This window comes from Micromys minutus (genome assembly GCF_963924665.1).
Source record: "Micromys minutus genome assembly, chromosome: 1".
NCBI classification, from domain to species: Eukaryota; Metazoa; Chordata; class Mammalia; order Rodentia; family Muridae; genus Micromys; species Micromys minutus.
This window is the reverse complement of record NC_137969.1, coordinates 132,507,101-132,529,884: the sequence shown is the minus strand read 5'-3', so window position 1 is coordinate 132,529,884 and position 22,784 is coordinate 132,507,101. Positions and strand designations below refer to the sequence as shown.

The 22,784-nt window shown below is 44.2% G+C and overlaps 1 protein-coding gene across 2 annotated transcripts in view; it reads right to left on the bottom strand.

Annotated features, from left to right (window-relative positions):
• CRACD (capping protein inhibiting regulator of actin dynamics) overlaps positions 1–22,537 on the bottom strand; it is a gene marked incomplete at both ends in the record, with an annotated part of 95,594 nt that extends 73,057 nt beyond the window's left edge. For both annotated transcript variants that reach the window (XM_080924933.1, XM_080924934.1), the window contains one exon: positions 22,471–22,537. In XM_080924933.1, coding sequence (XP_080781059.1) covers positions 22,471–22,537 — 67 coding nt within the window. The remainder of the gene's footprint in view (positions 1–22,470) is intronic.
• Between the last annotated feature and the right edge of the window lie 247 nt (positions 22,538–22,784).

The following is a 22,784-nucleotide window of genomic DNA, read 5'->3' as shown; positions in this document are numbered from 1 at the left end:
TCACAAAGGGATGAATGTGCTGTGATTTGTGTGATATTCTTGAAAAGGAAAAACTAAAGAAACAGAAAATGCCATTGCTGGAGGCTAAGGGAAAAGGTGAGTATCTGTTTTGTGGGGGTGGAGGGAATTTTAAAATTAAACAGTAATGACTGTTGGATGATACATTCTGAAAAAAGCTGAGCTGAATTCTCTAAAACTGTAGATTTTGGTAAGTACAGCTCCCAGGCAGACAACGCTGGAGCCCCATGACTGGTCAGCACAGAGAGGATGTCTACAATCCACCCCACACTCAAGGCTCCGGGAATAGCAGAGAAGAAGGGCTGGAAAGATACAAGGGCCAGAGGATGAGGATGGCTTCTGTGAGTCTTCAAGACACTACCAGAATTCTTCAACCATGAAATCTCAGCAGCACGGTTCTCCAAACAAGACCTGCACAATGATAGTACCATTTAACCTGTCAATGCTGACTAGGCCCCACTCCTCCAGAGGGCTGATGGCTTCTGACAGGGGGAGAATGGCTTTTCTCCGGGGACCAGCCTGCTGATAGTCATCCAGTTCCGAATTGTCATCCCTAAACATGCATTCCTAAGGGCAACGGTGCAGCAGAAGATATATATAGATATAGATATATAGATATAGATATAGATATATATGAATGTACATATGTAATACACGTATAAGTAATAATTATAGGAGAGGAGGAAATAATTCAAATATCCATGTAGAACTTATGAGAACTTAGATGCTACAGTAAAAGTGTGGCCTGAAAGGACAAACAGATACGTTGGACTCAAGAGATGCTTAGGAGATGGTTCAGTTAGTAAAATGCTTGCTGCACAAGTCTGAGGACCAGAGTTCCATCTCCCAGGACCCACATAACAGAAGCAGTAACGCGCACTGCAATACTGGGGCTGAGAAGGTTGAGACAGAAGGGGTTCCAAAGCCCCCTCCCTAGCCAGCCTAGACAAATTGTTGAGCTCCAGGTCAGTGAAAGATGCTGTTTCAAAAAAACCAGTGAAGAATAACTGAGGGAGATACTTGTTGATCATAGATCCCAACACATGTGCATGTACCTGCACACATACATGTGCACCCACATGAACATGTATGTACATACACATGCACACAAAGTCAATGGTAAGAGAATGAAATGATAAATCATAAACTAAAAGGACACATTTTCAGTTTCCAAATCTAATTAATTTTGTAGCCTGAATGTACTTCAAAGCCCTACATTTAAAAAAATTAAGAAAATAAATAACCCAACTAAAAATGGGGGAAGATTTGAGCAAACACATCATTAAGGTGCACACACGAATAAATGAAGACTACATGCCAAGTGTGACAGAGATGCATAGGAGGGGTAATTCACATACTGTGTTGAGAGACAGAGATGCGGAGGAGGGGTAATTCACATACTGTGTTGAGAATGCTACTTTGGAAAACACTCTGGTCATTACTTAAAAAAATAAGCATACATCTGCCCTACCATGGGATCCAGCCTGCTCACATGGTATTAACAACCCACAAGAAACAACAACATACACAACAGAAGAAGGAGAAGGCTGCAACAGCTTCAAAAGGAAAACAATCCAAGCAAACTAGTATCACATTCCACGGTGATAAAGGGAACCGAACTATTGTATATGCAGACGCATTGGTCGCCCTGAGGAACTCAAAAATAACTGCATGAGTTAATGCAGATGGGTACAAGAGAGAACAGCTGATCTGTACAGACTGACACGATTTCATCATATATAATTCTAGAAAACAGAAGCCCATCTTCAGTGATGGGTGGAATATTAGAGGTTGCATACGGTGAGGGGCTCCACAGGAGTAAGGGAAGGAGTGAGGAGGGGGGGGTTTACACATCCCTACGGTTAGACAGTGGGCTTGGTTGTTATTTCTCTCCATATTTCTAACCTATAACAACTTTTTAACTTGGCTGCATGGACCATTCATTCACTCAGTACGCAAAACAGAACTTTTTATATTTGCATCCATTTTACAAACAAGCAATCTGACTCATAAGGATTTGTTGAGTAATTACTATTGGCCATGTGTTATGGTCCATGCTGGTAATGGATTACTGGGTAATATTCACTGGCTTGGCCCTGTAGCATTCGGGAAAATATCCACACTGCCTTGTTAAATAGGGAGCCAGAACATCAATCAACCAACCAATCAATCAGTTCTTGTGAAACTGTGTCTGTGTATTTGTACCTATATATAAAAGAGACACTCTTTGACTGATGTGAGCTATTCCCAAACAATTTATCAGCAGCTGAAAAGAACTCAAGTTGAAAGCCCTTTGATATCGAAATACCATAGCTGAGCCAGGTCCTGCCTAAGTGTTCAGATCACTTATTAGCCTGTGGATTTATAGTAAAGTACTGGCTACTTCACATGATTGGGTGAATTCTGTACAAGGAAAGAAGCAAGCTGTGTACGTGAGCTCCACCAGCAGTAAGACAGAGAAATGAGTGGGCCAGAACCTGGGGGACCAACATGGTTCTCCTTCTGGAATGTGCAGGGTTAAAGGTCTTGATAGAAAAGGACACGATGGCTCAGTGGTTAGAGCACTGACTGCTCTTCCAGAGGTCCTGAGTTCAATTCCCAGCAATCACATGTGACTCACAACCATCTGTAATGGGATCTGATGCCCTCTTCTGGTGTGTCTGAAGACGGCTACAGTGTATCCACAAATAAAACAAATCTTTTTTTTAAAAAAAAGAGAGGACAGGAAAAAGAAACCAGATGTTTAAGAGTCATCATCTCTGGAATCAGCTAGCAAATTTTCTTCCTTTTCTCTATGATCTAAGACGATTGGCCAAATCAAACTCCTCATCCATCTTCATATGAACGCACAAGACAGAGCTGATCGTACCTCTGGTGTCCACACACCAGCGCTCATTGGATGCCCCATCACACACCCTAGCAGCACTAATCTACACTTGCGCATTGTCTAGTAGGTCACACACTCACACCATCTCAGAATGGAAAGAGCTATGCAATACTTCTTTAGCTGTCTTACTCCCAAACGGCCTCAATCTGGACGGACCTTGATTTGAAACGGTGCATGGAAACCTAATATACACGAGAGGCCGAGCTTAGCCCTCTGGGACAGATCCTCAGAGGCAAGAGTCCTTCAGAATCACTGTTTGAAGGCTGGGCATGGTGGTGCACACCGTTCATTATCATCATCACCACACGCACATACGCACACGCAAAGAAAAGAAACCCTGTTGAAGTTGGGCATTGTGGTCCATCTCTGTTACCCAAGCCCTTGCTGTGACTTCAAGGCCAACCTGGGCTACAGAGCGATATGTCTCAAAAACCTGGAAAAAAAAAGGGTCAGTGTTTGAAAGTCCCTCATTATGTGGAAAAAGAGGCTGTGGTGAGGCCATGGACTGAGAACAACAGAGTCAAACCTTCTAATCATGGTTTGATCTTTTCCAACACTCCGCTGCCTTTCAAATGGCTCGCCCCTTACACAGCAATGTTTGGTGCCCCTGTGTCCCCACACAGGCCAGAGGCACTCAGAACATCCTGTCATCCGAGTAACTGATACATGGCTGTAATTTGCCCGGAAAAGGCCAGATCCCCACCAAGTTGCACACAGAAAAAGCCATTCATGGTTCTTATAAAGAAAGCTGGGCTGTTCCTGTCTCTATACTCGAGCTTTGCAGTCAAGGGGCAGAAAGAAAGGTAAGCTGTGAAAAATGGGGTTGGAGAGATGTCACCAGTAACACAAGTTCCAGCAAACTTAGTGATCACTGAGGATGGTGTCGCTGAGTGTGTAGATTATGAGACGGTGTCAGTGTTTGAGCAAATGGGGGTGTCAGGCTCAGGGCTGGGGTGCAGGACAGGTGTGCAAGTTCTGAACTTGGCGGGTATTCTCCATATGTATTTCCTGCTTAAGAAAGAAAATTAGTCTTTACCGGTGGAGACGAATTCCGTAATTCCTGAGGGACAGGAAGAGGGAAGGGGAAGGATCTGATTAAAAAGAGTTAACCAGGAAGATCCTTGATGGAGTCTAACTTGGGAATAGAAACCGGTCACCTTTGATAACACAACAAGTATGTGTGAGATACAATATGCCTGTGACCAAAAATGGGAAATGCCATTCAGTTCAGAATTTCTCCTTTTCTCTTCTTGACAGGATGCATCTGTGTAGCCCAGGCTAGCCTCAATCTCAGAAATCTGCTTGCCTCTGCCTCTATTTGTGCTAGGATTAAAGGTGAGCACCCTCCCTCCCCACCATCCCACATAATCATCTTTAAAAGAGTCTGCAGTGCCTCGATTTTTGCACATAAATTTTATTAGAACACGGACACACCCATTTGTTTAAGTGCTAACTATGGATGTTTATGTACTGCAAATTGCCCAAGAGTCTCCACGGAGTCCATGAATCATTCAAAGCTTTGTGGCCCTTTACAAAAGTTGGTGGCTCTCTGCTGCAAACATGCCTTTCATAAGCCAGAGACAAAGGAAAACATGCCTTTCATAAGCCAGAGACAAAGGAAAAACAAGGCCAGAAGCTATTAGTAGATTCATAAAGGCCGAGAAGTTTCCTTTGTTACCGAAAACACGCTGCTCTAGTCTGTGGTCTCATGTAACAATTCCATCTGAGAAGGTTTTCTGTCTGACGCTGAGATTCTCTGAGATTGTCTTCCTCGTTTTTGTGGCCTGGCTATGGATTCGTCAAATCTGGCTATGGTCATGCCCTAAGCTCTTCTGGGGATATCCAATGGGTAAGAAAAGAAAATGAGCAGTTTCATCTGGTTCAACAGGAAGTGAGCTGCAGGGTCCGCCCCCCCCCCCCCGTGGTGTAGACTGAACCCAGGGCTTGTGCATGCTAGGCACATGTTCTAGCACTAAGATACATACCCAGCTCTAGCCAATGGGGTCTTGAGAAAGTGATTAGACTATGAGAGATTTGATTTCATCAACTGATTAATCCACTGAGAAATCAAAAGTTGATCAAATTATTGGGAGGAGGGGCCTGGTAGGCAGGTCCTTAGAGCTGTGTTTTCTGAAGGATCTGGAGAGCTGACTCCCCTCCCAACCCCCTCATCTTCTTGGATGTTCTGAGTGTATCCAATCCATTATAGCCTCTCTGGCATGACATTCCACTTTATCTCAGCTCTGAAGAGACAGATCCAGCCAATGCTGGGTCAAAACCGAAAGACAAAAATGAATCGTTTTATTTTTTTTAATTATCTCACGCCGGTCAAATGTTCCTACCACAGACACACACACGGCTCCCTGACACAATCACTCACACTGTGAACCACATTTAACGGGAAGCGTTAGAACTCTGCTCAATGTAGAATGTAGAGAACCGCCTTAGGGTTTTGCTGACTCAAACTCATCATAATAAAGCATAGTGTGCCATAGGCTTCTGAGGCCGTTAGAGGATACGGGCTAATTGAACAGGCTCGAGAGCCAAGCATCCAGGGCTTTATATCTGTGATTCTCTTCTCTCCTCCTCAGGAGCCATTATACAGTGGGATACCAGAAGCAAAAAGATTTAAAGCAAACATGAAGCTCATATCCAAACCTCTAGATTCCCCTCAAATGTTCATTTAATGAGGTGGCTTGATCTAATTTAATTCTTCAATCATTAAACATTCTCAATATGCATCTGCAGGGCCAGATGTAGTGTTAGCTTCAGAGAATCAACAACCACCCATCATTAGCAATGGTTTCTACCTTTTCATTTGATTTGTGTGTACATGCATGTTATGTAGGCATGCACATACATGACCATGCATTTGCCACAAGCATGTGTGAAGATCGGAGGATAACTTTGGAGAGTTGGTTTTCTCCTTCTGCCATGGGTCCCAGGAATTGAACTTAATTGGATGAACTCCTTAACAGCAGGATTCTAACGCGATGTGATTACATGCAAACCTGGAGGCTCACTCAGGTATCTTCATGTGGAGCCACCTTGCTCTCTGAAGACTACCCTTACAAAGCCCAGTATTTCATCATGCAGGGCTCAGCTCACACCCACCCTCCTCTTTCTGATAACACAGACAATAGCTAAAGGGACAAGGAAAGAGTTTATGAGTAGTCAGAAAACGACGTCCCCTAGTCAGGATCTGGTCCTTGGCACCAGCTTGAAGATGTGGTTTCAGACAGTGAGTTTCATCTAAAACTGGGGACATTCTTGTATTACATAGTGTATTTTACAGACATGTTTCATAACTTGTAATATTCTGATCAGGATGTGCTGCCCCTGTCCAGGAAGATGTCCAGTCATCTGTACATGTTCCATTCTTTACTAGCTTGTCACTCCCACCTTGGTAGACCGATGATGAACTAAATAAAATACAGAGGATTTTTTTTTAACCTAACCAAGTATAAGTCTTTTTTTCTTGTAAGAAGATCATCTTGGAGCTGGAGAGATGGCTTAGTAGTTAAGAGCTCTTCCAGAGGTCCTGAGTTCAATTCCCAGCAACCACATGGTGGCTCACTATCATCTGTAATGGGATCTGGTGCCCTCTTCTGGTGCGTCTGAAGACAGTGACAGTGTACTCAAATATATAAAATAAATACATATTAAAAAAAGGATTGTCTTGAGACTCAAAATCAAGCATAATGCACAGTAAAATCAAGACTTGAAGGAGAAGGAAGAGGAGGAAAAAAAGAAAGAAGAGGAAGAGAAGGGGAGAAGAAAGAGAAGGGGAGGAGGAGGAATAGGAGTCAAAGGAGGAGGAGGGAGGGGGAGGAGGAGGAGAAGGAGTCAAGTTAAAGGCAAATGTTGATGAAACATGGTGGCCAGAACTCAGGAGTCTGAGGTGAGATAATCATTTGAAGCCAGGAATGGATGATCAGCCTACACAATTCAAACATACATGAATGGCCAGCCTAGCAAGACCTTGTTTCAGCAATGGGAAAAGGGTGGGAGTTTCAAGATAAAAAAAAAAAAAAAAACCATAGAAGAAGAAAAAAATATTCACATAAGATGTGTGCATTTCAGACATTACCCATGCTGAGAGTCATGAAATGAAAAGCTGTGTATTTTCTGTCCTTACTGGAATAAGAACATGAGCCAGTTGTGGCTGATGGCGGGAATTTTAGCCCATGGAGGCAATCCCAGCACATGGAAGGCTGGGGCATGTACTTACTACCCTACCCATGAGTTCAAGGACAATCTGGGTCACAGAGTAAGACACTGATTCTAGAAATAATTTAACAACAACAGTGACATGAGGGTCCTCAGGAGAAGGAGAGGATGGCCTGAAGCTTAAAAGCCATGACACCCAACGTCCACCTGACCTGACGCCAACTGACAGCTTGTCTCATCCTGCAGCAAAGGAGAAGTAAGATGTTGGCTGGCTTGGGTTTAAGCCCACAGTAAACTGCTACTAGTAACTGAAAACATAGTTTGAATCAGGATTAGTCATAGGCTTAGTTAACACAACCAAAATAAATTAGATGTGTAAAAGACCGAATTACACTGAATTAAGCCTTCAGTATTCGCCAGCAATATGTAGAAAGCTCAAGCTGGGGCTAACTGGAAATTACCACAGCAGAGGAGAAGTTAGTGGGTCCGATGGGGTAGGAATTGGTGGCTTCTACAACCAACCAACGGAAGATTATCGTGGAAGAAAAGACCTCAACGATTATGCCACCCAACAGAATCAAATAGCTTAACAGAAACATGAAGAAAACTTCGAGACAGACAACCCCTGGTGTGTCCACCATCTCAACACTCAGACGGTCGAGGTAGGAGGGAGGCTCATACAAGTTCAAAACCAACATATGCAAGTCAACTAACAAATCAACTATCAAATGCCTGGTCTTTAATAAAAAACATTTGAAGAAAATAAACATCTTATTCTTAAGATGGAAGTAAAATTTAACTTGAATTAAAATAATAATAATACAAGTTCTTGAAAGTAAAAGTTGGGGAAACCCCTGTTTTAGTGAAGGTTTCATTGCTTTGAAGAGACACTATGACCAAGGCAAGTCTTAAGGACAACATTTAATTGGAGCTGGCTTACAGGTTCAGAGGTTCAGTCCCTTATCATCAAGGCAGCTTACCTACAACTAAGCTACTATCTGTTACCATCATACCTACTAGGCAATCCTGACCTTGCAGGATGTAGACTGCACATATCTGAGCGTATTACCCACATTACCCAGTCAAGAGCAAGAGGAGTATACTTGTCCATGATCACATTACTTGACTGCAGAGCCTTGGCCATAGCCTGTTTCCCTAACATCTGGCTCATGGCTACGGCCTCCACATTGAGCTGCCTCCTCTTTCCTGCCACTTGCTTCCACCTTGATCTTAGACAGTTTTCACATCTGGTCGACAAAGTCCTCAAATAAAAGAGTTTTCTGAACCCAGGAGGCCTTCTTGATTCATCTTCACTCTCCCTCTTAGAACAGGGAACAGAGATGGCAGGAAGACCCCTGTTATTCACCTACCTACCACTCAGAGGGGTTCTGAAGTAGTCCACTATTGATGCTTTTGCATTTCCTCATGTCCAGGATGCTGAATTCAGGGCAATCAAGGTTAAAAGGTAGGCCAGGCTCACTGCAACGACTTGGCCAAATACCAGCAATGGTGGCAGATTCATTGTTCTCCATGATAGCCCAAAATAAATGATAGGGACAATACCATTATAAAATGTACTTGAGATTCCGAATGCATTTTTTTTTTATCTAAAAGCTTTGTAGGGCACAGATTATTGTTGGCTGTTGTAAGAAGAAAAGTCTCGAGTATTCAAATGAACACCAGTAATGGGGTTGACCTGCGTCTCCTTTAAGCCCAGCCAAAAGATGTATTGGACTCTGCCCATTTAAACTCTGATTGTGACTTTATATGGAGACAGGGTCATTCTAACAGCCATCAAGTTAAAATGAGGTCATTCAGGTATGCTGTAAACCAATATAACTGATGCCCTTGTGAAAAGGCGGAGTTTGGACTCGGGCACAAACAGGAAGATAATGGGAGCACTCAAGGAGAGCATCGAGTACAAGCCACGCACACCTGCTGCTGCCAGCAGCTCGGGAGGAGGCTGAAGCCGAGTCTCCCTTACAGAACTCAGGGGTTAATGCTTTGTACGCCTCCATTTCCAGCCTCTAGCCTCCAGGATTGAGAGACAACCGATGTGTGCTGCCTAAGCTGCCCGGTGTGAGGTGCTTAAGTTACAGCACCCTAAGAAACTAGTGGATGAAGAGAGTCTCCAGGAACCTTCAGACAGCAGTGCCAGGGACCCACTCCTGGTTAAGAGGGCCCATGCCTCTGTTAAAAGAAAAAAATTGGTCTTGCTTACTGCAGAAAAACACATGTGAAGAGACCATTCATTTCAGAATCCCTTTCTCATTCACGTAAAAACCAATTTAAATGAAAATTCTTTCCCGGTACTCTTTTGCCAAGGTTTAGAAAGTTGACAAGTTGACACACATACACACACACACACACACACACACAGAGAGAGAGAGAGAGAGAGAGAGAGAGAGAGAGAGAGAGAGAGAGAGAGAGAGAGAAATAGCTCTCTGTCGTTAGGTCTTGAATAGGTTGCAAGTTTCCATAGTTGCTGGGGCTGATTCCAGCTGATTCCTGTCAGCTTAGCAGAGGAGATTGGAACAGCTGCTTCTTCTATACACAACATTGTCTTCAAAAGATGCTCAGAGCGAATTACAATTAGATTACAGAGCTGTCAAAGAGGGTTATAATTATAGCATTTATTCAACACATTGACAAGGCAGACGTATGCAAAAGGGAACGGAAGCCGAAGGTAAGGCAAGAAAGCCGCCTCACTTACCCTATTACCCCAGCAGGAAATCTGACAGAGGGGAGAGAGGGAAGCTCGCTACTCATCCGGCAAGAGGAGCCGTGGCCATCAACAGCTAGGCTTTGTGTCTAGGAGGACAAGACCTGGTGGCAACTCCTCTCCTTCTCAGCGGGAAGAGGAGGGCCAGCAAGGTTTTCATGACTCACCCCCAGCTACGGACAAGTAAGGGAGGAGCCGAGGCCAAAGAGCAAGGCGGCTCCTGCAGGATGGCCGAGCACGGCCCCTTGATTTGGTCTCATCTATAAGAGCATATTAATTTACCCAGCAGCTGTTTGTCGGGCAGCTCTGGGCAAGCTTGGAAACTGTCTCGCTTCTGCTTCTTGGCGAAAAGACAAGAGAAGAAGAGTTCCCATGGCCAGTGATGCTAGTCAATTCCCTTACTAATCAATAATGCATTTAGCACCACAGGAGGAGTGACAGAACCCACTCAGCCCCCTCCAGCCTCGGTATCCCACAGATGAATAGAAGACAGTCATGTTTATGCAAAGAGCCAACTCCTTGAAGGGTAATGATTTCAACGGCCAGCTGGACACCCATCCGTGGGCTTAGGGAAGCAACAGATACCTACTGTGCTCTTTGTATACGGAAGATGCTATGCCAGAGATGAATACAGAGGAGTCTGATGTAGATTTGTTTCTCAAGAGCTCACAGTTCTTTTGAAAAGATAGGGCATGCAGAAAGAGAAAGTAAGACACCTCTACCCCAAACACACTAAGATAATCGCTAATTCAATTATATATGTTAGCGCAGCAGACTTGATGTTTATTTATGTGCCTCCCAAATTCACAGATTAAAACCTCAACCCAAGTCCATGTCCATATAACGATATTAAAAGATGGAGCTTTGTGTAGGCGATTATGTAGAGGGAACCCCCATGAATGAAATTAGGAACGTTACAAGAAGGGCCAGAGTTTCCCTCATCTGTTTCAGCATGCGAGGTTACAATGGAGGGGCGTCTCTGTGAGGAAGGGGTTCTTTTCAGACACGGTCTACATTAGCATCCTTATTCTTAACTTCTCAGCCTCCAGAACCTGGAGAAAGAATCAAGACTCTAGTCTACGATGTCTTCTTATAGACATCGAAATGGACTAAGACAGGAAGTTACACAGGGAGGAAGCTGCCTGATTCCAACCACACATGCATGCACCGTTAGCATAGAGTACCTTTGTATCTAGTCACAAACAAGCTCTAAATTTATAACTCTTACCTCTTCTTTCCTAGAGGGGTGGTGTGTAGTGCTTTCTGTCTGTCTGTCCATTTGTTTGTTGGTTGGTTGGTTGGTTGGTTTTAATCATCTTCAGGTTTACCTGTTTTCTTTCTCCTAAAAATACTACTACACCATTCAATTTTTTTCAATCTATTCTTACCCCCAGACAGCGGTACTTCCATCACAAAAATTTCTCTCCCACAACACCATGAAAAGCTCCCTAAATTAAAGTATTGCTTAGTTATAGCAGAATGAATCTCCAGGGGTGTTGGGGAGGGAGAAAAACATCTCTAATAGTGTCGCTGACCAAAAAAAAAAAAAAAAAAAAAAAAAAAAAAAATCAACTTCAGGAGTTTCCCTCAACTTAGAGGAGAAAATACGACACCTTCTCTCTGTGCCCTGGGCGGACAGTACTCATCAGCTGGCTGTGTCCCTCTCCCCTTGCTCATTGCAATTATATGCCTTGTCCCCCCTCCTCCGGAAACCCACCTAACACAGCATCGCAGGCAACTGAAGATTCCCAAGACGGACTGTGACGTGGTCATTTGCCTTTAAAGTCAGGTTTCGGTTCTAACTAGAAAAGTACTTGCCCTGTGACCAAGCACCTACTGTGCCTTACAAAGTTCACCGTGGGGTTCTAGCTCTCGGACTACTAGACAAATCCAGAAGATGTGCTCAGAGGGAAGGTGGGTGTTGCTATTCATCCCTTCTCTCCATCTGCCTGCCTCACACATGGTCATGGTAGCAGCCACTTGGACCCACACAGTCTTCTGTCCCATGAAGGTGAGCCATTACATTGCTCCTGAGCCACCTGCCCCCGAGCTGTTAGAGGCAGAAATTTCTCTGCCTTTTATATTATAGGTTTAATTTTGGGGAGGGGGATAAGCGAGGTTCCAAACTCTCTGTGGCCAGGATCATTAACTAAAAGATAAGTTTGAGTTGTACTCTCGCTGACTTAAGGGATCCCACTCCTTTGAAAACAATGATACAGAAGAGTCCGATGACATTCCCCAAATTTTAAAAAAATCAAAGAAGAAATTTTAGTCAGCCCTAAAGCTTTCTTAAGGATGATATTAAGTTTCTATGGAATGTAGAGAAACTGTGAGGCAAACATACATGCACCCTTTTCATATCATATCTTTGCATGCTTATCTCTTCACAAATAAGCTCTAAATTTATAGGGCCAGGAGAACTACCCAGTCTGCATCAGAACTACAGGCTCAAGATTTCTGCCAGCAGAAACAGCAGACAAACCTAAGGATCCAGACAAGTAGATAAAAGTGAAGCCTGGTTTCTTTTTCCTTCAATTTTATTGGATATTCTTTGTATCTACATTTCAAATTTACATTTTTCCACACTCCCCTCCTTCCTTCCCCTCAACTTGCTTCCATGAAGGTGCTCCCTCTCCCAATCACTCTCCACCTCAGTGCCTTGGCTGGTAAAGATGTCGTTTTTCCCACGAAGGTGCAAACCTTTCAGCTCCTTCAGTCCTTTCTCTGGCTCTTTCATTGGGGTCCCCGTGTTCAGTCTGATGTTCACCTGCAAACATCCTCCTCTGTATCTATGTGACTCTGGGAGAGCCTCTGAGGAGACATCCATGTCTGCTTCCTGCCAGTAAGCACTTCTTAGAACCCCAGTTTAATATAATAGTGAGTGGACTTTTAAATTCCCAGCCCAACATGAATCTGTATATACACACACACACACACACAATTTTTAAAAAATGAATTTCATGGGTTTTTAGTAAGCGCGTGTTTTGGATGACTGAGAGTCCATTGAACCCTGACCCAATAGCCCCTGTCTGTCACACGATTAATACTTTCTTTGACTTGTCACTTTCATGGGATTCACAGAAATGCATATGGGGTTTAAAGGGCCCATGTTAGCAGGACCCTATCTCTCCAAACCCTGGGTAGGGAATTGATGTTTGCTGTCTGTGGGCAACAAATAGAGCCTGATGTTTTACTTATAAAAGTCAGATCTAGTTGAAAATTAGACTTTCCGAGAACCCGGCTTCTCCTGCTTTTTGCTTTGTCTCAGTCCTCACTGCCGTCTGATAAGGACAGCTCATGAGGAATGACCAAAGAGCACGGGACATGATGGAGCCACCTTGCTTTTCAAGCATGTCATCGTATTCCTTCCTTTGAGCTGAGTGGTGGTGGGGTGTCCCTTTAATCCCAGCACCTGGGAGGCTGAGGCTGGTGGATCTCTGAGTTGGAGGCCAGCCTGGTCTATAGAGCTAGTTCCAGGACAGCCAGGGCTACATAGAGAATCCTTGTCTTGTAGGGTGGTGTGGTTGGGATCCTTTCTTTGTTGATACAGGCATCAGCTTGGAGTGAGACATCTTTCAGAGAGGACAGATCCAAGATCTGACTAATATAGGCCATTTTTAATATCAGAAAAGGCCTATTTCAAAATAAACGAGCATGCGGAAAAGTTCAGAGGGTCAAGGAGTTAAGACCAGGCAGCAAACAATAGCAGCTCAGGTGCATCAAGGGTTCCAGATCTAGGGGTTTCGATGGCCACCTGGGAACTATTAAGGAAAAAAAGCTCTGTGGCCATGCAGGTTAGAGAGTACACAGTGGTCTGTCAGCCTGGCACTGTGTGAGTCACACAAGCCGTTTTCTGCACCAGGAAGAAGGAAGCCAGGCCAACACTGCTCAAGGTAGGTAAAGGTAGCGTCCAGCTTGCTAACTTGCTATTCACATGAAGTGCCAGGCCATGGAGCACCTTGGCTGGGGATGTGTCCGCATGCAAGTCTTTCTGACTGCACCAAGACTTCAAGAGATGAGCCAGAAAGCTGCATCTGCCAGGGCGGGACACCGTTCTCTCGTTGCCAAGGAACACTTGGTACAGGAGAGAAGAAGGCCACCGATCCCAGACAGAGGTTAATGCTAGATGGGTTCCATAAAGGACAAGAGAGAGCTGCAACCCTCTCTTGCTAATTGGAAACCGCTGGTCAGGTGGGGAGAGGCGGCAGGCATGTTGATTTGCAGAGCACCCTGGGAATCCAGATCCTGGTCTGTGGGGAAAGGAAGGCTGGGACTTTAATGACCCAGGATCCATCATGGAAAGAAGACACTTAAGCTGTGTCACAAGGGTAGAGGAGGTGGTTGAGTGAGTACCTTTGCAATCCCAAATTCTTCCTCCCGTAAACAAGGATAAGTCACAAAGTCACTCATTGAGTGAGTGACTTCCCAAGCACCAAATACAAGGCGCCTGAGTTCTTGGTGACTACTCCTTTCTTGCCCTCCTGCTGGCCAGGAATTATAGTGGTTGTTTTCTCTGTAGCAGTGAGGTTTGAGACACCCAGGAGTGGAAATAAAGAGGGTTTGTGGGTGGTTATAGGATCACCACACTGACTGTAAGAGGAAGCATAGGACTCTGGGAAAAACAACAAAACCGGGCTTAGGAGACTGCAGCTCCTAGAACCAGCCGTTCCTGCCTTGTGCGCACGCCCCAAACACACAGCATGTAAGGTACTAACTAATGCCCTTTCCCTAGTACTTCTGGGTAGTTTCACCTTTTTATCTATTCATGTATCCAAAGCACCTAATTGTAACAGACTGAATTGTGGGTGAGGATGACATCTAGGAACGCCTCTGCCTATTCGAGGGAGACTGCCATCTGACCTTCCGGAGGGAGGGAGAGGGGTGTGAAAATGGTAGACCCAGTGTATATGGAGTCCGCCCTTGGCAGCTGCTCGGCTCAGCCCCGCCCCTCAGCACTCTCTGCCCCGCCCCTGTCATGTCCTTCCCTCTCATCTCCTGCAGGGACCCAGAGCTGGTTGGTCTCAGCCTTTGCCTCCTGTCTGCTGAATTCACCTTGACTATTTGCAGGCTCCACCTGTGTGCCCTGTTGGGAATTCTCCTTCAGGCTCACAGGGAGACTTTCTCCAGGCTGGGGTGGAGGGAATGCTGGAACAAAGAGGCATCTCTCTACTACAGCTGCCAGTCTAAGACCGGAAGAGGGAGAAAGGAGGAGCAACCCCTTTGCTGTCCAGCTCAACCACAAACACCTCTGCTCCCTCTTTCAGTAATGTGAAGTCTCAGGGTTTGATTGGCAGGCCTATCTGCCCCACCCCCATCTCCCTCTTTTCAGCCTTTAGCATTTGCGTTCTTTTATTAAATGTTGGAGTTGGGCTGAGTACAGTCCCAGCGGTAAAGCCTTGAGTCTGAATTACGATTGATTGTTCAGTTGTAGGTTTCAGTCTCTGACATAGGTGGGTCTCATCCACCCTGCATTTCGACCTTACAGAAAGGGCATTAGTGGTTGCGCTCTTGGCTAGGGCTGGCTACAGAACTTGTTTATCCTTTGGCATCATAATCCAGCAATTAGACTCGGAATCGCGCACTTCAATTCCTAGTTAACAGAACGGTGTGCCAGCATTTTTCTGCTGATTTATCAAGTTTGCCAGTTAACTTACTTTATCTTTACATCGGTGAAACTTCCCACTGTTTCACTGAGGTAAATGGCTGTTAGAGACTTTCAGTTAGGAATTTTTACTAAAGTAACACAAAGTTCTAAGGAACCATCAGAAGGTAAGGCTTTATTTAATTTTATCATCATCATCATTATTACTTTAATCTTGTATTTCCTTTTGGTATATGTGAGGACATATATGTACATCTTGAGTATTATGTGTGTGTGTGTGTATACACACACACACACATACACTATGATTCAGTCAAACTATATTTTCCTCATTCTAGTACAAACAAATGTTCTCAAGACTGCAAAAGGTGTCCAGTTGTTAAGCACGTTGTAAAGGAGACCTGAGTGTCCGTCAGGAGGTCCTGAGGGGTGGCCGAAAGGAAAGAGCACTTGCCATCAGCCCTGATACCTGAGTTCGATTCCCCAGACCCACGTTTGTGAAAGAAGCTAAAATTTCCAGAAGCTGCCCTGTGACCCCACTGTGTGCAGTGGGGTGTCACACCCCCTAAAAAAGAGTAAAGAGGGTTTTTTGATAATAATTAAAAATTCTTAAGGGCTGTATATATAGCTTAGTGGCAGAGAGCGTGCCTAGCACTCACAAGGACCTGGGTTCAGTCCCCAGCACTGCAATATATATATAATTATAAAGTATTAAAAAGTTAATTTTGTGTAGGGACACCCAGGAGACTTCTTCGTATTGCCCGTCCCCCAACTAATTCAGAAATTAGACACATGAGTGCTATTATCAGTGAAGACGAGATTTCAAGTTAATATCAGAAGTAAAACTTTAAGGCTCAGCCTTAAAGATAATTTTTATTAACATGTGTGTGTGCTCACATTTATTAAAAATGTTTTTGTAAGAACAGGTATGGTCGTGCACACCCATAATCATAATACTGAGAAATCTCAGGCAGGATTTGAGGCCAGCCTGGTTAGACTACATGAGGTTAGCCCCAAGTAAGATCTTGAGGTAAGGTAAGATCTTGTTTCAAAGGGAAAGAAAAGAAGACAAAAAGGAAGGAAGGAAGGAAGAAAAGGTTTATAATGGTGACTCGTTACTTCTACAATTATAAAACAAAAAATTGTATCATGATATTTAACTTTAGTCAATTTTTTCATATAGTTTACAACTATCTTTTCCCATATAAGTGGCTTATTAGATGGATAAACTGGTAAACAAATTATTTTTACTTAGTCATTTAGCAAGTTACTAGGACTTCTATTTGTCAACATTTTGACATCTTGTTCAAATTACTGTAATCATTCATCTTTGAGAGCCTTAAGTATATCACTTAATTTTAAAAAACGTAGCTTAAAAAAAAAAAGGAAAAATTCCTTAATTCAGTTTTGAAACATATCAAGAGTAAAATGGCCACCAATACCAGATGAGATCCCAAAACAGACTGATCTATAAGTATGTTTTTTATAAATAGCATTCACATCGCCATGTCTCCTGTTATGCATAAAATGTACCACAGACTAGTGTTCTGGTCAACACACACACACACACACACACACACACACACACACACACACACACACACACCCTGTCTGTCCACCTCACAATGTAGCCAGCTTTCCCATCAAAACTTTTCAGTGTCTTTCTGAGGCCAATATGTCATCAGTGACTAACCTTATACATGTGGGTTCATCTAAAATTATCATTTATTGAGACAGGATTTAACTATTTTTCTCATGGTGGCCTCCAACTCATGGGCTTAAGCAATCCCCCTGCCTCAGCCTCCCAAGCAGCCAGGACTTCAAGCCAGTGTTCAGCTGTGTATACACTTTTTTTTTACAGCTTACACGTTTATTGAGTTCTTAGTGTTATCCATTAAGGAGGACAGGAATGTTACATTTAGTAAATACTACCCACCTAGCCCCTTGGAAGGTTCATTAGTCACACTAATAATACATGAATTTCCAGGTTCTTAAAGGTGTTTATTTATCACTGTTAAATAAGTGGTTTTGTCGGCATCTCCGTAGACTGCCCTTTCTCTCTCTTCTCTGGTTCTTTTGCAAAGACGTCCCTATTCATCGCCTAAGCCACTGACCGCCTTGATCTGGCTGTCCACAACTACACACTTGCTACTCCGTGTCCTTGTATGTTCATGTGCAAATCCCTCCTTCGTCATATCAAGTACAGGTTTGCCCTGGGTTTGAGGGCTCAGCTTCATCTAAGGTCACAGCAGCTTGGTTAAGTTTGCTGTGTTTCTACACCATGGCATACAGGCGTAAACAGCATCTAACAGCCACGTCGGCTACCAGCATCAAGGTTTGAGGGCCCTTGGAAGTTCTGCTGCGAAGAGATGGCTCATTACAATGCCATGGCACTGCAGCCATGAAGTTATTTTCTTGATTTAAATAATTTCATGTGTACACACACCACAGCAAGAACCACACATAGCACACCTCAGCACACTGCAAGCGGCTTTAAAGAGACAACGCCATCTGCACGCATGAGAAATTGAAAAAAAAAACATGCAAGACGTGTATTAGTCCACATAAAAATACCTGGATTGATTTTTTTTAAGAGCTAAAATAAAATGCATTAAAATCAAAGAGAGTTTGATTTGAATGGTGCATTGTAGGCCTTTTCTTCAAACCAATGTTATTTTAATTTCATTCTTTAAAAGCAAAAATTAAAAAAAAATCAAACAGCAGCATTTGTTCAACTTTGAGTAGACTACAAAAAATTCACTTAAGTATATAGTTTAAGAGGCTTATTTTATGGTACACGTGTGAGATGTCTGAACAAGGTTTTTCTCTCTGTTCCTTTCCCCTTCCTTCCTTCTTTTCTTTAATTAAAAAACAAAACACAAAACAACAACAACAACAACAAACAAACACCCTGTACCATTTCATTTTAAGAGACAAGGCTTTATTCTGTTGCCTAGGATGTCCCCCAACTCCCAGGTTCAAGTGATTCTCACGTCTCAGCATTGAAATGGCTTGAGTTACAGGCAGGTACCTATAGTCTGTGTGGCTTCTGCCTGGCTTATTAAGGTTTTTTATTTTAAGTAACATGTAATAGGTAGACATCTGTGCATACAAGTGCTATACTGGGGGGGGGGCTCTACCTTTTCTGGTCAGTATTTTTGTGAATGTAAAATCGTTTTGAAATACAAAACCTGCCCAAACTGTGTTGCGCTTGTCCTTAGTTTTCCCCGACTTTACGGAAGAAATTCTGGAAGTTAGCAGACATGGAAGACTCTTTTCCAGCCTTTCATTTTGGTGACAGCGGTCAGTGCCCCCACAGTGGAAAGTGGCTCCTAAGGAATGTCACTGAAGTGAGCTGCTGGGGTACCTGAAAGTGGCTGGGTGACTTTTCTACAGGGAGAACTAAACATATCCTTGTGTGGACTGAGCCAAGCACCCAGTGTGCCCACCAGGTTCGACCTTGTGATGTGGGACAGAGAATAATGAGACGTACTCATTCCATTCCGTCTACACTGTCTCAGATGCTGGCTTCTTGGTTGGTGATAAATGAAGATGTCATTGTGTTGAATTATTTTTATGTGGAAAAAAAATAAGTTGTGGGTTAATTAAAGAGCCACTGAGATAAATTAACTCTATTTATCAACAGCGTAATATAATGGACAGTGGCTCTCTGGGGCTCACTCTTCCACCAGACTCCCTGTTTCAGGAGCTGGCAGTGCGGCCGAGTGGGCAGCGCTTGCTGAGCTGCACAGCTGCATGAAGTCCAGGGTTTGATGGTCATCTCCATAAAAGTGACATGTGGCTTGTGCATGCTGGTAACCCCAGCCCTCCAAGGTGGATTCAGAAGGATCAGAAGTCAAGGGCTCCTTAGCTACATAAGCATTCGATTTGATGCTAAGCCAGGAGGGAGGGAAGGAGGGAGAGAGGGAAGGAGGGAAGGGGGGAGAGAGGGAGGGAGGAAAGGAGGAAGAGAAGGAGGGAGGAAAAGAGGGAGAGAGGGAAGGAGGGAGGAAGGGAAGGAGGGAAAGAAGGAGGAAGGGAAGGAGGGAGGGAGGGAGGAAAAGGGAGACTGACCGTGCAACAGAAACATAATTAAGGATATCCCAAAAGATTTAGGGTGACCTCTAAGATGAAAGAGACATCTTTTTACTCTAACTCATTGGTTTAAAAACAAAGAGATTTGTGAGTGTGTTGTTTGTACACGTTCAAAGCAAATTAAAAAAAAAATCTATGGGAACAAAATAATCCATGGGAACAAAAGAAGGGGTCTTGTGGTATGTGGGGGTTTGGAACGGTCTGCGAAATGGGACTTCAGGTTGGGGTCTGAAAAGACAGCCTTTCACTTTCAGAAGGTCAGGAGTAGGGGAATGAATACTAGGGCAGTGGGGCAGTAGTGGGTGGGTGGGCAGAGGAGCACCCTCATGGAGATGGGGGGGGGTGGAATGGAAACAGAGGAGCACCCTCATGGAGGCAGGGGGAGAGGGTGGAATGGAAACAGAGGAGCACCCTCATGGAGGCAGGGGGAGAGGGTGGAATGGAAACAGAGGAGCACCCTCATGGAGGCAGGGGGAGAGGGTGGAATGGGGGGGTTCCAGAGGGGAAACCTGAAAAGGGGATAACATTTGAAATGTAAATAAACAAAATAACCAATGAAAAATTAAAAAAAGAAAAAGAAAAAGAAAAAGAAAAGAAAAAAGGTCAAGGAAGGAAACAGGAGGAAACCAATTGCTATTCTGTTGTTTGGGGGCTGCGAGGCTGTACCTCAAATGCTACTCTGTTTCAAAGAAGCTACAGAGAAGGAATCTACCGTAATGCTCGCCCAGAAGGCATCAGCCAATGACGGGAGAGCACAGGACTACATCAGGTCAACCTGAGCAACTGTTCTGGTCCCTTGAGCCCCAACCACCAACCCACCTGCTGCTGTGAAGGACTTGCTCTGGTCCATTCTGTCCTTGGCATTTGTCCTTCAGCTTCAAGTGAGCAAACCTTTTTCTGTCATTTGGCTTAAAAAAAAATCACGAGGAGCGGACAGATTTTCTTTTTGCATTTAGTGGACACTTACTGGCACAAGGCCATGTTTTTAAGAAAAACAGTATTTGTGGCCTATGGTGTCTAGAACTTACGATAACAACAGATCTCACAAATAGTTTTCTTCCTCAGCTTCTGCAGAGGTACCACACAGCTGGAGGCAGACCTGATATTCACCCCTTGTTTCTTCCTGTTTCCATCCCACACGCTCTTTCTTCCCCTTCCAAGGGACAGGTGGGAAGAAATCCTAATGGGAGGGAGTAACTGCATCACCTCCGGTCTGGTACTTCTCTGGTTAACCTCTCTTGTTTTTGAAGCCCAGGGTTGTGCACTACACAGTTCCTTGTTTCTAAAGGGGACAACTGCACATGCTTCACAGAAACAAATTACATTTACTTTTAGAGGAGTCCTCACTCTCTTCCCTAGGCTGGCCTCTAGGCTTAAGGGATCCTCCTGCCTCAGCCTCCTGAGTAGTGGTGATTATGACTGTACCACCACACCTAGGTTTTCTAACCCCCAAATGAAATCTGGGTTTTTAGGGATTTACATGAGAGGCTCCTGGGAAGGTCACACTCTTTTATGCCTCCGGATAACATGCGATTATGTAGCTATGGAGATGCTCACACAGCCAAGTAGATCCTGTGGTTTCTAATGAGAGAAGATTAGAATCGTGTAGGAGACTCACATCATCAAGAAGAACAAAATACACTTAAAAATCATCCTGCACATGCAGGAAATGGGGCGAGCTAACAGGCTCTCAAGGGACATGGTAAATTTCATTTTCTAAGTCACAGAAAATTTTAGTGGGCGTGGCTTTCTCAGACACCGTAAAGTCCCCTCAGCAGACCGTGAGCATCCCTGCATGTATCCATAGGCAGGGATGGGAGGGAGGGAGAGACATCCAGTCTTAGCATGATGCAGAATGCCTTCCCAGGCGACTCTTACTCTAGTTCCGATTGTCACCTCTCAGAAGAGAAGTGTGTGTGGCATCTGAACAAGCCACTTTCTACTTTCTTTTTAAATACAAACCAGACTGTTGTAGAAAGTTCAAGCAAGACAAGGCTATACCACCCACTGGGAATCAAGCAGCAAGAATTCACTATCCGTCTCATTTCCTTTCAGTCTAGCCCAAAGGGGGGGGGGGTGTCAATCTATACTCATCCACTGTGCCCCAAGCCCCTTTGAGGACTACTGGAGGGAAAAGGAAGCCAAGTAGAAACCAGTTTAAAGTCAAACTGCCCCAGAACTACGAATCAAAACAGAGAGAGGCTCTGTGTGCTGCAAACTACTGGGGTGATTCTCTTTTGTCTAATATCGATGAACAGGGAGGCTATCTGAATGCTATCTTCTCGGTAAAATGTCTGCCTGGTATGGTAGCACGCACTACGATCCCACCACTTGGGAGACGGAAGCGGGCGAACAGCAGGCTGTAGTCTGGGTTACCCAGAAACCCATTAACTCTGCCTTAAAAGCAAAGACAAAGTAAAAAAAACCATGGCACTTTGAGTGATCATCTCTCCATATCAGATTATACTTGAAGCAGAATACTTCGTGTCTCAGAGCTAACATGGAGCTTAGATACAGTAGAGCCACATCTCGAGGGGAAACAGATATGGACACCCTTCTGCCTCGCTACATCTAGAAAAAAAAAAGTGTGATGCCTCTTTCGTATTCTAGCTGCCATTCCTTACTAGGCTGGCGAGTCTGGTTCCCGAATTCACTCTGGCTTTCTAACTTCATTGCCTCTTGTACTTGGGAGATGGGAAATGAGATAACCCAGAGTGACAGGATTAAATGTAAGGACACTCATTAGGTGCCAAGTGGAGACCAGCAGCTCTGCCAAGAGTTCAGCATGGAGGACAGATTTCTACCAACGACTGGCTCTGCTCATGTCTGGGTGCCCTGCTGAATCCAACACTGGAGAAATCATTGTGGAGATGAGCAGGAAGTAAATCCAGGCATTTTTATGCACAAAGAACAACCGGGAAAGGTAAGCTTCTGTTTCTTTACTTGGTAACTCATAGCAGCCACTTGGTACTGTACCTGCAACTTGAGTGCTCAGAGCCTCGCTGTGGACAGTCTTTGTGAGTTTAATTTTCTCCGAGGCCATGGCTTTTAAATGTTACTGAAATAAAAGAGTACAGTATGCAGACATGTGAATGCAATGCTTCCAGAAATGGGGTCTGGGTGCTCCCCACCCCAACTCACAGCATGGGGTGTGTGAGCCCCACTCACTCTCACAGCATGGGTTCTGCTGGTCAGGGATGCCAGCTCATTACCTGTTGGCGAGCTGATGCATACAAATGGAACGGGATGGGAGCAGAGAAAACAAAGTGTCATCCATGACCAAACCCGGA